This window comes from Asparagus officinalis, chromosome 1 (genome assembly GCF_001876935.1).
Source record: "Asparagus officinalis chromosome 1, Aspof.V1, whole genome shotgun sequence".
NCBI classification, from domain to species: domain Eukaryota; kingdom Viridiplantae; phylum Streptophyta; class Magnoliopsida; order Asparagales; family Asparagaceae; genus Asparagus; species Asparagus officinalis.
Window position 1 is genome coordinate 13,753,977 of NC_033794.1, and position 13,512 is coordinate 13,767,488.

The 13,512-nt window shown below is 36.8% G+C and overlaps 2 protein-coding genes across 2 annotated transcripts in view; both read right to left on the minus strand.

Moving 5' to 3' along the window:
• The window catches only part of LOC109830832, a 3,446-nt gene extending 1,029 nt beyond the window's left edge, over positions 1-2,417 (minus strand). Inside the window, exons 1-3 of the mRNA XM_020398195.1 lie at positions 1,342-2,417; positions 324-1,254; positions 7-255 (exon numbers count right to left, since the gene is read on the minus strand). Of these exons, the coding sequence (XP_020253784.1) occupies positions 7-255; positions 324-1,254; positions 1,342-2,183 (2,022 nt within the window). The 5' untranslated portion in view covers positions 2,184-2,417. The remainder of the gene's footprint in view (positions 1-6; positions 256-323; positions 1,255-1,341) is intronic.
• On the minus strand, positions 7,777-12,833 carry LOC109850984 (ribose-phosphate pyrophosphokinase 4). Its single transcript, XM_020421079.1, has 7 exons — positions 12,511-12,833; positions 11,174-11,489; positions 10,045-10,140; positions 9,891-9,959; positions 9,480-9,608; positions 8,242-8,341; positions 7,777-8,162 (listed from the first exon to the last, which is right to left on the minus strand). Exons 1-7 carry the CDS (start codon positions 12,624-12,626, stop codon positions 8,032-8,034), a joined length of 957 nt encoding a protein of 318 aa, XP_020276668.1. The 5' UTR covers positions 12,627-12,833; the 3' UTR covers positions 7,777-8,031.

Consider the following 13,512-nt stretch of genomic DNA (forward strand, 5'->3'; position numbering starts at 1 on the left):
ATCGGCATGCGAAGTGCCGGCTCCATCGGCATGCGAAGTGCCGGCGTCATCATCACGCGGCCGTCGACGTCGAGCGTACGCCCGTCCAAATGAGCGAGACCTGTCCTCACGGCCTGCGAACTCGTCGACGTGAGTCTTATGGAACACCTGCGCTATGCTCTTCTTGATCCTGCTGAGGAGACCTAACGCCACCTGATCCTGAATCTCAGTCACGTGCGCATCAATATCAGCATCAATGCTATCTAAAACACGGACCTGCGTGGTAAACAATTTATTAAGTATCAACTCAATAAAAAATATTATAATTTAGCTTAGAAACTTACGTAATCTCTCTCGTTCATCCCACTAGGGATGTAACTATCTGTCGGTGGGCGTGGCATGTGTCCAGCTAAAGGCTGTGGGTCACGCGTGATCCATCTACGTGTGATACCCCAATACCAACGCATATACGTGGTATAGTCAACAGCTGTGGGCCTCGTATCCTGTATGCAATCCCACCTCTGAACCCACCTATCTATGTAGGCCGCACGGACTACGGCCCAGTCAGTCCGGTGCGATGTAGGGCGCCGCCGACGATTGATCTGCTCGACAGGATCTGGAATATGCTGAGAGAGTGTAAACTGCCGTAGCACACGGTCCGGTACATGCATCTCTACGGGGTATTTACCATATAAGTGAGTTCCATCAATGCTAAGAAGAGGACGGCAATATTGAAACCCCTCAATACAGGGCCCAAATGCCCAAAATACACCGGTGAACCGCCGTTCTCCGCCATCAACGTGGTCCGAAGATACTTCGTAGACAGTCCCCGGATTTTCTCTTTTGAGTGCTTCAAGATAATGAGGTAAGATCTCATACGATTTATCCCAATCCCCGAATATTTTTATCATCGCCTTCCTCCTAGCATTCCAACACTTGTGATATGATACATCCAAGTTGGTGGCTTTATGCACTAAAAGACGGATATCTTTCGGCCTTAGATCAAGATCCTCCCTCAGATGCGGTAAAATCAATCGATATATAAAAGAAGAGGACGCATTCTTGTTATTCATCTCTAATCGAGGATTGCTACAAGTGTGGAGTCCATTGTATGCCGTGATTTTGAATTGCCCACCTACTCTTGAACCCGAGCGTGAATTAAGCTTCCACGGACACCTCGCATTGCCGTCGTGGTGTCCACTATTATCTTCGACATCGTCATCTTTGCGATAGAAACAAACCACATTATAGCTTGTAGTATTATTTTTGGTAGGCCTGAACTTCACACTATTATCTTCGACATCGTCATCTTTGCGATAGAAACAAACCACATTATAGCTTGTAGTATTATTTTTGGTTGGCCTGAACTTCACATTTTTTGCAATGGAATACGTGCGAATAGCATGGATCAATTTATCCTTACTCTCGTAAAGATCTCCCTTGATGAATGAGAAGTCCTCGGCCTGTGTATCAACACCGCTATTAGTGCCAATAGGAACACTTTCCATCGCGGAGTTATCAATCCATTCATCTCCTTGAAGTTCATCGGGCGGCGGATCCTCTAAGCCGACATACTCATTATTAACATAAGCCCCGTCGATGTGTTGGTTTTCCCCGTCATCACGATCTATCAAGGTCATGCTATTAATTTGTAATCCCTCCTCTTCATCATCATTCTCGGATTCAACACTTGCATTATCTTCTTGAATTCCCGTGTTAGTATCGAAAGCATTCGAAGTGCCCACGAACGAAGGACCGCTCATGTATTGTGATTGTGTCCAACATTCATCTTGTTGAGGAGATAAAAAGCCTACAGAATCAACTTCAGGATCCTCCAACATGCGGGAATACATTCCTTCGTAGTTCAACGATTTGCCCAAATCTCTCTGATGTTTTTCAATGAACAATTCGACCGAACGCTTCTCGTCGTGTAAGACATGAATGAGACCCATATCGTAGTCACTTGATATTTGAATGCCACTTGTTCTGTTCTCCACAACAGGATAATTGCAAACCACACTGAGGTGATACTCACGTGAGTTAGTTAATGTAAGTTTGTGTAATTCATTAACCAAATCATCGAAAGTACACGATTTTGTTATGAACAACGGTCTCGTCGTGCCTCCTTCATAAACGGGCATATTATTCTCGAGGTAATTAATCTTCCCATCATAAGAACAGAGAATTACAATTCGATCATTCATCGTTACCTCTGAAGAGTGAAAAATTCAATATCAATATTACACGAAAAGCCAAATAAATATTGATTGTTACTAATTTTTACATTTAGGTAGTAACTCTAATTTCCACATTAATTGATAATTTCACCTCTAAATACGCAAAATTATTTAATACGTCTTCACAAAATTCGTAAATAATTCACAATTAAATTCTAAAATCTAATTTATATCATACATATGCAAAAATCTAAAATCTAATTTTTCTTCACAAAATCTAAATAATTCACAATTAAATTCTAAACTCTAAATACAATAATTTTCGAAATTATTGATAATTTTTTCTCTAATTTGACAAAATTATTGATAATTTACACACTAATTCTTCACAAATATCACAAAATTATTGATAATTTTCCTTCTAATTTTCACATTTATTGATAATTTTCCCTTTAATTTTCACATTTATTGATAATTTCCAATCTAATTTTCACATTTCTTCACAAAATTCGTAAACAATTCACAATTAAATTCTAAAATCTAGATTTCTACATGTAATCACAATCAAATAGTGGGAGAATACAAAAATTAGAGGGTATAGCTTTTTTAGAAAGAATTTACCTTTTTTTTTGAAAATCTGACTAAGATCTGAAGGGAGGCGGCGGTCGGAGACGGCGGCGGCGGCGGCGGTCGGGATCTGGGGCACTGGCGGGGGTCGGAGGCTGGGGCGGCGGCGGTTGGAGGCTGGGGTGGCGACGGAACTGGGAAGCGGCGTTTGGGAACGAAGTTGAAATGTTAGGGTTTGTGGGCTGGGGTCGGGGGGGTCACGCGCGCTTAAATAGGTGGCAGCAAACTCCACGGGAGTTCAACTCCCATGGAGTTGCAGTGCCAATTTTCCAGAGACTCGATCTCTGGAAAATTGGCACTGCAATTTCACGGGAGTTGAACTCCCGTGAAGCTGCAGTCACAATTTCCAGAGATCGATTCTCTGGATTTGTTGACTGCAACTCCACGGGAGATGAACTCCCGTGGAGTTTTAAGCAAAAATTAAGCTTCACGAGAGTTGAACTCCCGTGAAGTTTAATTTCTCCATAAACTTCATGGGAGTTGAACTCCCGTGATGTTTCGGAGAATTTTTTACAAAAACCGACCTGTTTTCAGCGCTGGGCTGAAAACAGGTCGGTTTTTGCAATTATTATGAAAATGGGTCGGTTTTTGCAATTAAATGTCTAAAAGGGTTGGTTTTGAAAATTTGTCCTTAGTTTTTGGGTAAATTTCACCGAACTGTCATAAATTACCACTAGTTTGCGGTCCGTGCAAAGCACGGTATTTTTTTTTTCTACAGTAATCCCGCTTTTTTAATATGCGTGATTTGAATTTTTGGAAGCGCTACAGTATCCCGCTCTGCTATAGTACCTTTTAAATGTTACAGTATACCCGTGTGCTACAGTAATATTTTTAATTACTTATTAGCTACAGTAATCATGGTACAGTAAATGCTACTGTAGCATTTACTGTACCATGAACAGTGAATCTCTGATCCTCCTATTTGTATAAAGGAATAGATGACATGCAGATATTTGCCCTAAACTAATTTTACTACATATAAATTCACAAAATTCCAAATCTTGTAAAGAAACAAGGCTAAAATACCGATTTAGCTTTAAAAGTGACACCCCTTTATCAATTTAGACTAAACAGTGAAAAGTGATGTTATGAAGCTGTTTGTGGAGTTTTATGAAGGTAAATTGGAAATAACCAGGCTCAATTATGCTCATATTGTGCTTATTCCAAAGAAAAATGAAGCTTCCATGGTTAATGACTACAGCATATTGTGCTTATTCCAAAGAAAAATGAAGCTTCCATGGTTAATGACTACAGACCTATCAGTCTTTTAAATGTGATTTACAAATTGATTACTAAAGTCTTGACTAATAGGTTGAATCCTAAGCTTGAAAAGCTTATTGATCCTGTCCAATCTGGTTTTATTAAAAACAGATTTTTGATGGATGAGGTGTTAGCAGCTCAGGAAATTATTAATGACTCTTTTCAGAATGGTAGAAAAGGAGGGATTTTATTGAAGTTGGACTTTGTTAAGGCATATGATATGTTAGACTGAGATTTTATCTTGGAAGTTATGAGAGCCAAAAATTTTGGAGCTAAGTGGCTAAATTGGATTAAAATGTGTTTAAGTGGGGGTATGTTTGCCATTGATATAAATGGTAAAATTCGGAGCTGGATTATGTCTAAGAGAGGGGTTCGTCAGGGAGATCCTCTATCTCCTCTTTTATTTGTTTTGGCAGCTGATTCCTTTACTAGGATGATGAGTTTAGCTGTAGATTCTCTTCTTATTGAAGGTTTAGGTCCGATTAATATGCCTCATAAAATCTGTTGCTTACAATATGCAGATGACACATTGATCTTTTGCAAAAATAAAAAAGAGCAGTTGACAGTGCTAAAATTGATACTATATTGTTTTGAACTTGCTTCTGGTCTTAAAATAAGTTTTAACAAGAGTATACTCATTGCCCTTGAGGATAATGATTCTTTGCAACAGAACTTGGCTGTTATGTTGAATTGTAAAAGTGGGAATTTTCCCATCACTTATCTTGGAGTTCCTTTGAGGCCTGAAAAGTTAAAAAAAAGCAGACTGGTCTCCTTTGGTTGAGAAATTTGAAAGAAGGCTAGTCTTATGGAAAGGAAAAACTTTATCAAGAGGAGGGAGATTAGTTTTGGTGAATTCTGTTCTTTCTTCTATGCCAATTTTTTGGCTTTCTTTCTTTTTATTTCCTAAGTGGCTCATAGAAAAAATTGACAAGATGATGAGAAGGTTTTTGTGGACTGGTTCTCTTAACCATAAAGGCTCCTCTAATTTGGTCAATTGGGAGGAGGTTTGCAGACCTAAGCAGTTTGGGGGTTTGGGGGTTTGGGGATTGTAAATTTAAAAACCATGAATAAAGCTTTATTGGGAAAATGGTGGTGGAAATGGTTTGATAATAAATTGGAAATATGGAAACAAATCAGTTTTTGCAAATACTTTGAGAGGAAAAGTTGGACAGAATTTTTTCATTCTGGTAGATTCATGTTAACTCAATTTTGGAGGAATTGTTTTGATAATATTGGTAGCTTTTTATGCAGCACTCTTGTGGATGTGGGAAAAGGTGATCAAACTTTATTTTGGCTGGATAAATGGGTAGGTTCCTATACCTTGGCTGCGATTTATCCCTCTCTTTTTAATATCACTTCTTTTCCTTTTGCACCCATTAGTAGTGTGAGAAAAAAGGTTAATAATGAATGGATTTGGAATATTCAGTTTAGTAGACAACTGACTGGGAATTATGTTCTCCAATATCTCAAATTGATGAATGATATTAGTGATTTTAATTTTGATCAAAGGGAGGACAGGAGAAAATGGAAATATCTCAAATTGATGAATGATATTAGTGATTTTAATTTTGATCAAAGGGAGGACAGGAGAAAATGGAATGAGGGGCTAAATTTACAGTTAAATCCTACTATCATTTTCTTATTGATGGGGGTTTAAGATTTGATTGTTTAAATCTCTGGAAAATTCCTGTTCCCTTAAAAGTAAAATTTCTTGTATGGCTGGCTTTAAGACAGGGGCTAAATACAAAAGATAAGCTAGAAAATAAGGGTATTCACTTGGATTTAATGTGTTGTCTATGTTCAAAAGAGGAGGAAAATCACTTCCATTTATTTGTGGACCATGAGTTTGTATATTCTACATGGTGATCTATTCAATATAAATTGAATATTGATAAGAGTTTTAAGTTGAATTCTTTAAAAGATATTTGGATCAATTGCAGTATGGATAAGGGAGCTAAATGGAATGAGGAAAGAGATGTTACTCTATGTTCTCTTATTTGGTGTATTTGGCAGGAGCGAAATGATAGAATTTTCTCAAACAAGAAGAAGAGAGCTCTGGAGGTTTTGAACAAAGTTCTGATCTTTTCATCATTTTGGTTAGGTTCTAAGCATTTATTAGCTCGAACTGTCAGACTTCAGGAGAGGAGAAAGAAGAAACCTGCTGTTGGGCAATCTACAGCTGGAATACTTGTGAACACTGTGATTCAGCTGGAATGATTTCTGCTTTCAGTTCTATAAACTTGTTTTGTTTTCAGTTGGTTAAAATTTTGTTCTTAGTTAAGATAGTCTACTATCTGGTAGTAGTAGTAGTTGACAGCTTTTTTATTCATGCTGGAGATGGGTTACTCTGTAGTGGCAGAGCTGGAGCATGGTTTGGCTTCTTTTTGTGGGGGAACAAGAGTTTTTCTTTTGGTTTGTAATTTTTGTTTGAACTCAAGTACACATTCTTATTGGTTGGGAATGTGTATCTTCTTGTATCAGCCAATTTTTTGGTTAATTTAGCTGGCTGGACTACTGTTATGATTAACAGTAGTCCATCCTTTCTCTCAAAAAAAACAGTGACGCCGGTGATAATTTAGCCTAAAAATAACAAATACGAAGACAGTGATATTTTCGATGCCGAAGATAATTACTAAGCGAAATATTGAGTATTTTTTTGCATATAGAGCCCTCAATCTTCATTCTTTTTTCATCCTAACTAATCTTCAACCTCCCCTGCTCTCTCCCTTTTTTCCCTTCTTTCCCGTATTCTTCCTATTATTTCCTCATTTCCCTCTTTCTCCAAGCCCACCTCTTCTTAACTTTTCTAGCTTCTTTTTCTCTTTTTTGCCCTCTTTCTCCTCCTCTTCATCCCCTCCCCCCTAAAAAAAACAATACTTCATATAAAATGTTTGATGTTGGGTTTGAGAAAGGAAGAGGAGAAGGAGATAGAGCTTTTAACAATTCGAGGGTGAAGAGGGAGTGGGTAGAGCAAGAAAAGAGAGAGTAAGAGATGAAGAGGAGGAGGAGGTTGGATTTTTTATAGAATGCTTGATGTTAGGTTTTTAGAGAGGAATATGATGCTGAATTTTTCTTTTTAAATTATATGAATGGATGGTGAAGAGAAAGTGGGCAAAGCGAGAAGGGAGAGGGAGCGAGAGAGAGAGGAATGCTATTGGTCTGAAAAATGAGAGATTGAATGGTCTACATGTAAAAATCACTTAATATTTAAAAAGTATTCCCGACACTCAAAATTATTTAATATTTCACTTCTTAAGCTAATGTCACTAACGTTACTTTTAGGCCAAACTAGAGAGGTGTCACTTTTAAGGCTAAATTGGTATGTTACCCTTAAAGAAATAATAATTTTGTATTGATCATACTAGTTGTTAGTGTTTGAAAATAAGGAGGACTAGTACTCTTTTCTTTGTAAAAAGAAAGACTATCTCTTAACCTATATAAAGAGGTAGACTAATCCATAAATTTAAAGGGTGAACTTAGTTTAATCCCTCTAAAGGGATTATCTTTCATAATGGCAAATTAAACAGATTATCTCATTTATTTCCCTTGTAAATTTTTTATGTTTGATAGATTATCTTAAAACTATCATACTACTTCAATGGTGAAAACATTTTAAACTTTTTTTTTTTGGCGCGAAAAGTTACACATTTGAATTACTTCATAAGCTGTTGGTAGGTAGGGGAAAAAAATTAATTAAAATGCATATACACAGCTAAATGGTACACATAACGCGAAAATAACACGACACAAGATAACTTCTTATTTGCCCTTGCATACCCTGAGCGGTGACAATCTTATACATCACAAGCGAATAAATTCAGCATTGCTGATAACTACATCATTGTTCAAATTCCACAAGAGCAACTGCAAAAGACCACGAAAATTTTTATATTCATCAACAAGTGGTTTTTCCTTTTTTTTTTCCGTCCTTACATTACATTTCCCTCTAAACTCTCCTAATGACAAGTAAAGATAGTCAAGTGATATCCTAGATTTGAAGGGCATCTGCAATAGAGCCAGCAAGGCTCAACACCTCAAAAGGAGCTTTATTGGCAATGGCCTTCACAGTCAGAGGACATGAATCTGTGATCCAAAAGTTTGCAAATGGGCACTCTGAGCCTACATATTAGCAAACAAACTATGGTTAGAACCTACAGTCGAGGTTAAATAAAAACAAGAATGAAAGCCAAGTTCTTACCATTATTTGTATTCGTGAATCGCTCCCAAGAATTTTTGGGAAACACGCCATGGGTCACATAGGCGCTCACTTTGGAAGCACCGTGAGCAGCCAAAACTTTCTGAAAATATGGGATCGATTGTTAGTCTTAGAGTTCATTCTACTGCACCAAACTTCAAAGTTTTAGTGAGGATTATAATTTTATTATTATAACATGCCATCGTAGTTTGAGCGCCGTTTTCATAGGTTAAAACTTGGGATATTATAATCAATAATACATATTTTTAATAACCCACTTTAAATACATGTTCGATAGAATTTAAACCCAGTTACTCTTAGACCATCTCAAAGCCTCTTCTGCACGTAAATTGAAGTTAACTTGTGCTGAGAGTTGAGGGGTGACAAGTTTATACTCTTAATGGTTAGAACGTTGTTGTAACAAGAAATTTGGACAGGGAGGAGTCATCAGCTAAAGGTAGAAAATGGCCACACTAACAAGAAGAGGGGGGGAAATCCTTGAGATAGCTTGAGTTTAAGGTTATCAATGATTACAACTGCACCATTCTCCCAGTTAAAATATTAGGTTGACGTTCTCAAGATTTTGACTAATATGAAGACCAAAGTGTTCATCAAGCAACTGATCAAGAATGTGCAAGGGAAAAGGCAAGTGATGTCCTGGTTTTGGGGTTTAGGCAAAGAAAAACCACTAGAACAATTTTCAGATTGTGGCTTTACCAACTAAACCAACAATCAGATTTAAAACAAGCTTCACAATTATCCTGATGACAGTGATGATCTTATATTGTCTTCACTTCAGACTGACACGTGATCTTACAATAGATATAAGATAAATTGAGTGATTGAAGTTAAAACAAATGTAGTAGCAGTATTTTACTAGATTACACTATCCGCATGAATTGAAAATTAGTAAGTTTGGTTCCTAACAATTTCTTGTTTACAATTTGTCAATATCATTATCTTTTTCAATTCCCATGAGCTACATAATACGGATTTGAACCATCAACTGCTTGTGCTTGATAGTCTCTTTTCCTGATGTTCCCCATTTTTCATTAAAATTTCTGAACTATAACATGCAACATATATTTCTCCATCTCTATTTCAGCAGACTAGCCTAACTTTTCAGTTTTCACCAAAACCTACAAAGAAGTCTAAATCATGCCTGGAACAGCCAAAATCCTCTTATGCAGAAAGCCTAACTCTGAACGAGAAATTTACACCTTAATGGTATTTTGTCTTACCTGACACTCGATGAGAGTGCCTCCAGACTGCACCAAATCATCAACGATAACAACATGCTGACCTTCAGGATTCCCTTCTTTCAGCCGCACTATTCTCTTATCACCTTCTCGCACCTTAGCACATACCACCTACCATTTGGGATATGTGCAAAACATTATTAATAAAGTTACCAGAATTTTGTCTATTCACACATACAGAAGATACGCACATGAGGATATTGGATATGAGCTGCCATTTCATCTAGCAAAATGAGCTAGCAAAGATAGAAGTGGTGAGATCCACATATTCTGATGTGACTAGCAAGGTGGATCCACCACTAGCCTATCTCTTGGTAGCTCATTTAGCAAAATGGGATGCCATCTCGTACCCGTTTTTTACTATATAACATATTTGTAACATGTACAACTAACCATGGGAAAATGTTGCAGCTGCTTGTGAAACCTCTTCCAAGCCCCATCATCCGGGAATGCTATAGTTATCTGAAGCAAAATTCAGAGTATGATTTTAAAATTTATAGGTAAATTGCAGTCTTTAGAGGAGACAAACACTTAGGGGCATACGCACATTGTTGGCATCAGGAAGTTGACGAAGACGCTGCAACAACAAAGGAATCCCAGTCTCAAAGCAAGGCAGGACATCATCCCCAAAGTAAAATCTTTCCTGTCCAAATTAAAAACAGAAACACTATCAGGATTGTGAGAAACAAGATTTTCAAAAAAGGATATTTAAATATTAGTTTAACAAATTCATGCATGTGTTGTCGAGGCCTGGCTTAGGTAAAAAGGATTGGGGTTGGATTAGTGGGGAGCGGTAGGTCTAAGTGCAGGACGCAGGCTTTCAATTAAAAAGAAAAAAGAAAAGAAGAAGAGATACTCTAAGCCCCCAGTATATTATCTCAAACAAAAAGCTATAAAGCACAATATCTACTATGAGATCCAATCATGAATTCGAGGTTAATACCATGTCCCCTTTATCCACTTTTTCCTCTATCATTGTCTAGCTTCTTTTAATAAAAAAACCCCAAAGCCTCCAAATTATTTTCACAGAACAGTAATTGACTAGGATCTATCGGTAGTTACGACAGGATTACCACCATAATTAAATATTGAAGAATTAAAATTATCCTCAAGGCTTGACCATCTGAAGAACAATGTTAGATGCAGTGCAAATCGATTCTGAAATTAGCATGTGCTAGTACAGTGAAATATATGTTTTTAAAGGAGCACGAAGATAGATCGTAAGATCAGGAGTCAGGACAAATGCTGGTAGTAACTTGCATGTCAAGCACCAATGTCATCAGCTCTACCTTGTTTTTAGAAGGTTGCAAAAGAAGTTCAATATTAAAGAGTAAAGCTCAGCAAACCAAATGTGGAACAAAAAGGAGTGGATGAAAATTGCTCAGTTTCATCACTCTTTCTAATCAACCATCATGTAGTTTCAGCATCTGCTGTTTCCATAGAACATTTTTTAAAATGAGAACATTAAAAACAACAGATTTACACATCTTGTAAAAACGATGACAATATCATAATTGATGAGTCAGCAATAAATACAATTAGCAAACAAAATCTGCATAGTTTCTGTTCTTAAACACATTCGGTGAGACCAAAACAACTATCTCAACTGAACCATTTGAAGAAATGAAAGTATACGATGACCAAATTAATTTATGGCCTTACTATTGCAAACCAACCTGCAAAGCATGAATATCATAGATGACTAAACTAGTTGGACCACCCCTAGATTTGGGCACCATCGACAATATCCTTGCCATAGTAAATGCAGTAGCAACATCCCCTTCTTCTTCCATTCGCTCAAAAGAACCAGTTGGGAAAAATGGCAATACCAATGTGAAGGATGCTATGAAGAGCTTTGGCAATGCAAATATTACTGATATCTGCTCAAATATGACTGCAGGAGAGCTGAAAGAGGCTAGAAAGGCAACATGCTGTCCTCTTATGTCATGAGCATTGTTGATGAAAAGATTAGGAAATCCATCTGCAAAGCTTCTGTTGATGAAAAAATGTTGGATCAGTTCGATTCGTTACATGATAAAACAATAGCTTAACTCGAAGAAAAAAGGAACATCTTGTGTGTGAAAAAAAAATTAACATGGCATGTGTTTGCAAGGCCATTGAAGTAATATCACTTCGTCTTTTATTCTTCCCCTGCAGATCCATCCAGATATACTCTCTAAAACTTTTACAGTCTTTACATACAATAATATACAAATTTCTCTTCTCTTAATTATATAAGAAGTGTTCAATTCATAGGACTCAGGCATCTAAATGTTGTACCATATCCAAGTGACTAAGACAGAAAAATCTTGTACAATTTAATATCCCTGTAAACACTAATGTGAGACATAAATACACATAAATTCACACTTAAATAGTTTATTGGACTGTTCCAAACTATAATGCTCAGAAAAAACCTCAGCCACAAAGGAATCTGAATTTTCTAGAGCACCATCGTGTTTGTTATGTAGAGAACAATAGAGTGCAGACAGCAAAAGTAAGACATGGATTATTGACAATTTCTATTTCACTTAATTATATCTCAGGATGAATGAGTATTATTTTGGCCTATGTGAACTGAGATACATATGCATCGGGCTAAAACATATCTCACTAACAATAAGGGAAGAATGACAGCCCATAAAATTTCGACAAATCTATCTTTGCTCCATGTATGTTATCTTAACAAGCCTTCAACTCCAAAATTGAGTATACATAGTAATGCAATGATGATAATATATCTCTATCTTTATCCATATTGTTATTGTTATAGAAACTAATAGCTACAGTCCTTGGAGTTAATGGAATATATAATAATTTTCTATCCCAAACATAAGCTGGAGAAAAAAAACAATCTTTTTCCACCCACAAGATCAAACCTAGACTTTACAGTAAAAACAGGATCAAAATCTACACTTCAGTATAAAAATCCACCCATCTACTCATCTATCAATCAAATTCATCATTTACCAAAACATAAGGCAAAAATAAATAAATAAAAATAGAAAAATACCTCCAAGATATCGACTGGAGTCTAATGGCGTCGGATTCTTCAGCGATCTTTCGTGCGAGCTCCTCCGACTCATCGCAATAGAAAAGATTTATAAGCTTCTTTGATGCTTTCTCCATAATTGTTCTTCTTCTTCTTCTTCTAAAAACACCAAATTCAATAAATGGGGAGATGAGAAGAGGGAAGAGATTTGGGATCTAAATTAAAAGGGTTTTTGAGTTGGGTGTTAGGGTTTTGGAATTTGGGGACATTAGTTTGATGCTTTCATTCAAAAGGAATCAAATATTTGATATTGTTCTTCGGTTTCGTACATATTTTTTCGTAGATAGACTATTTGCTGTATCTGACCACCATGTGACCACGAATAGCAAGTGGTGCTGAGATGGCATCATAAAGTCACGTTTGGCTTGAATCATGCTGCATTTCCCCATAAAAAATCATACATGCAGAGGAGGAGGGCTCAAAATGGGTTAGGTCTGGGGTGCACTCGGTCCGGATACGGCTCGGATATGACATTTATCATATCCATATCCGCTTACCCATCTCGGATACAGATACGGATATACCCCGGTAAGAAAAATTCATAACCATATCCGCTAAAATCGGATACGGTTACAGATATATATGCGGATATGCATGCGGATACAAAACGGATATGAGAAAACTAGATAGTATGGAGAAAAACATAGTTCATGTGATACAAAAGAGTTCGTTAATAAGTTCATTATAATTGAAAAGTTAAGATTAGACATCTTGATCATCAAAATTAATCAAAAATACATAATCTAAGCATCGAAACTATTGTAAGAGTATGACTAATATGAATTCAGATATTTCGAATACGGATACGGATATTTCATTACAAAACCATATCCGTAACCATATCCTATCGGTTATAGATTTGAGTAACCATATACGTATCCTAACGGATACGATTACAGTAATTTCATCGGATACGGATACAGTTTAGCACCCCTAGTTAGGTCGGGTTTACGGGACACAAGC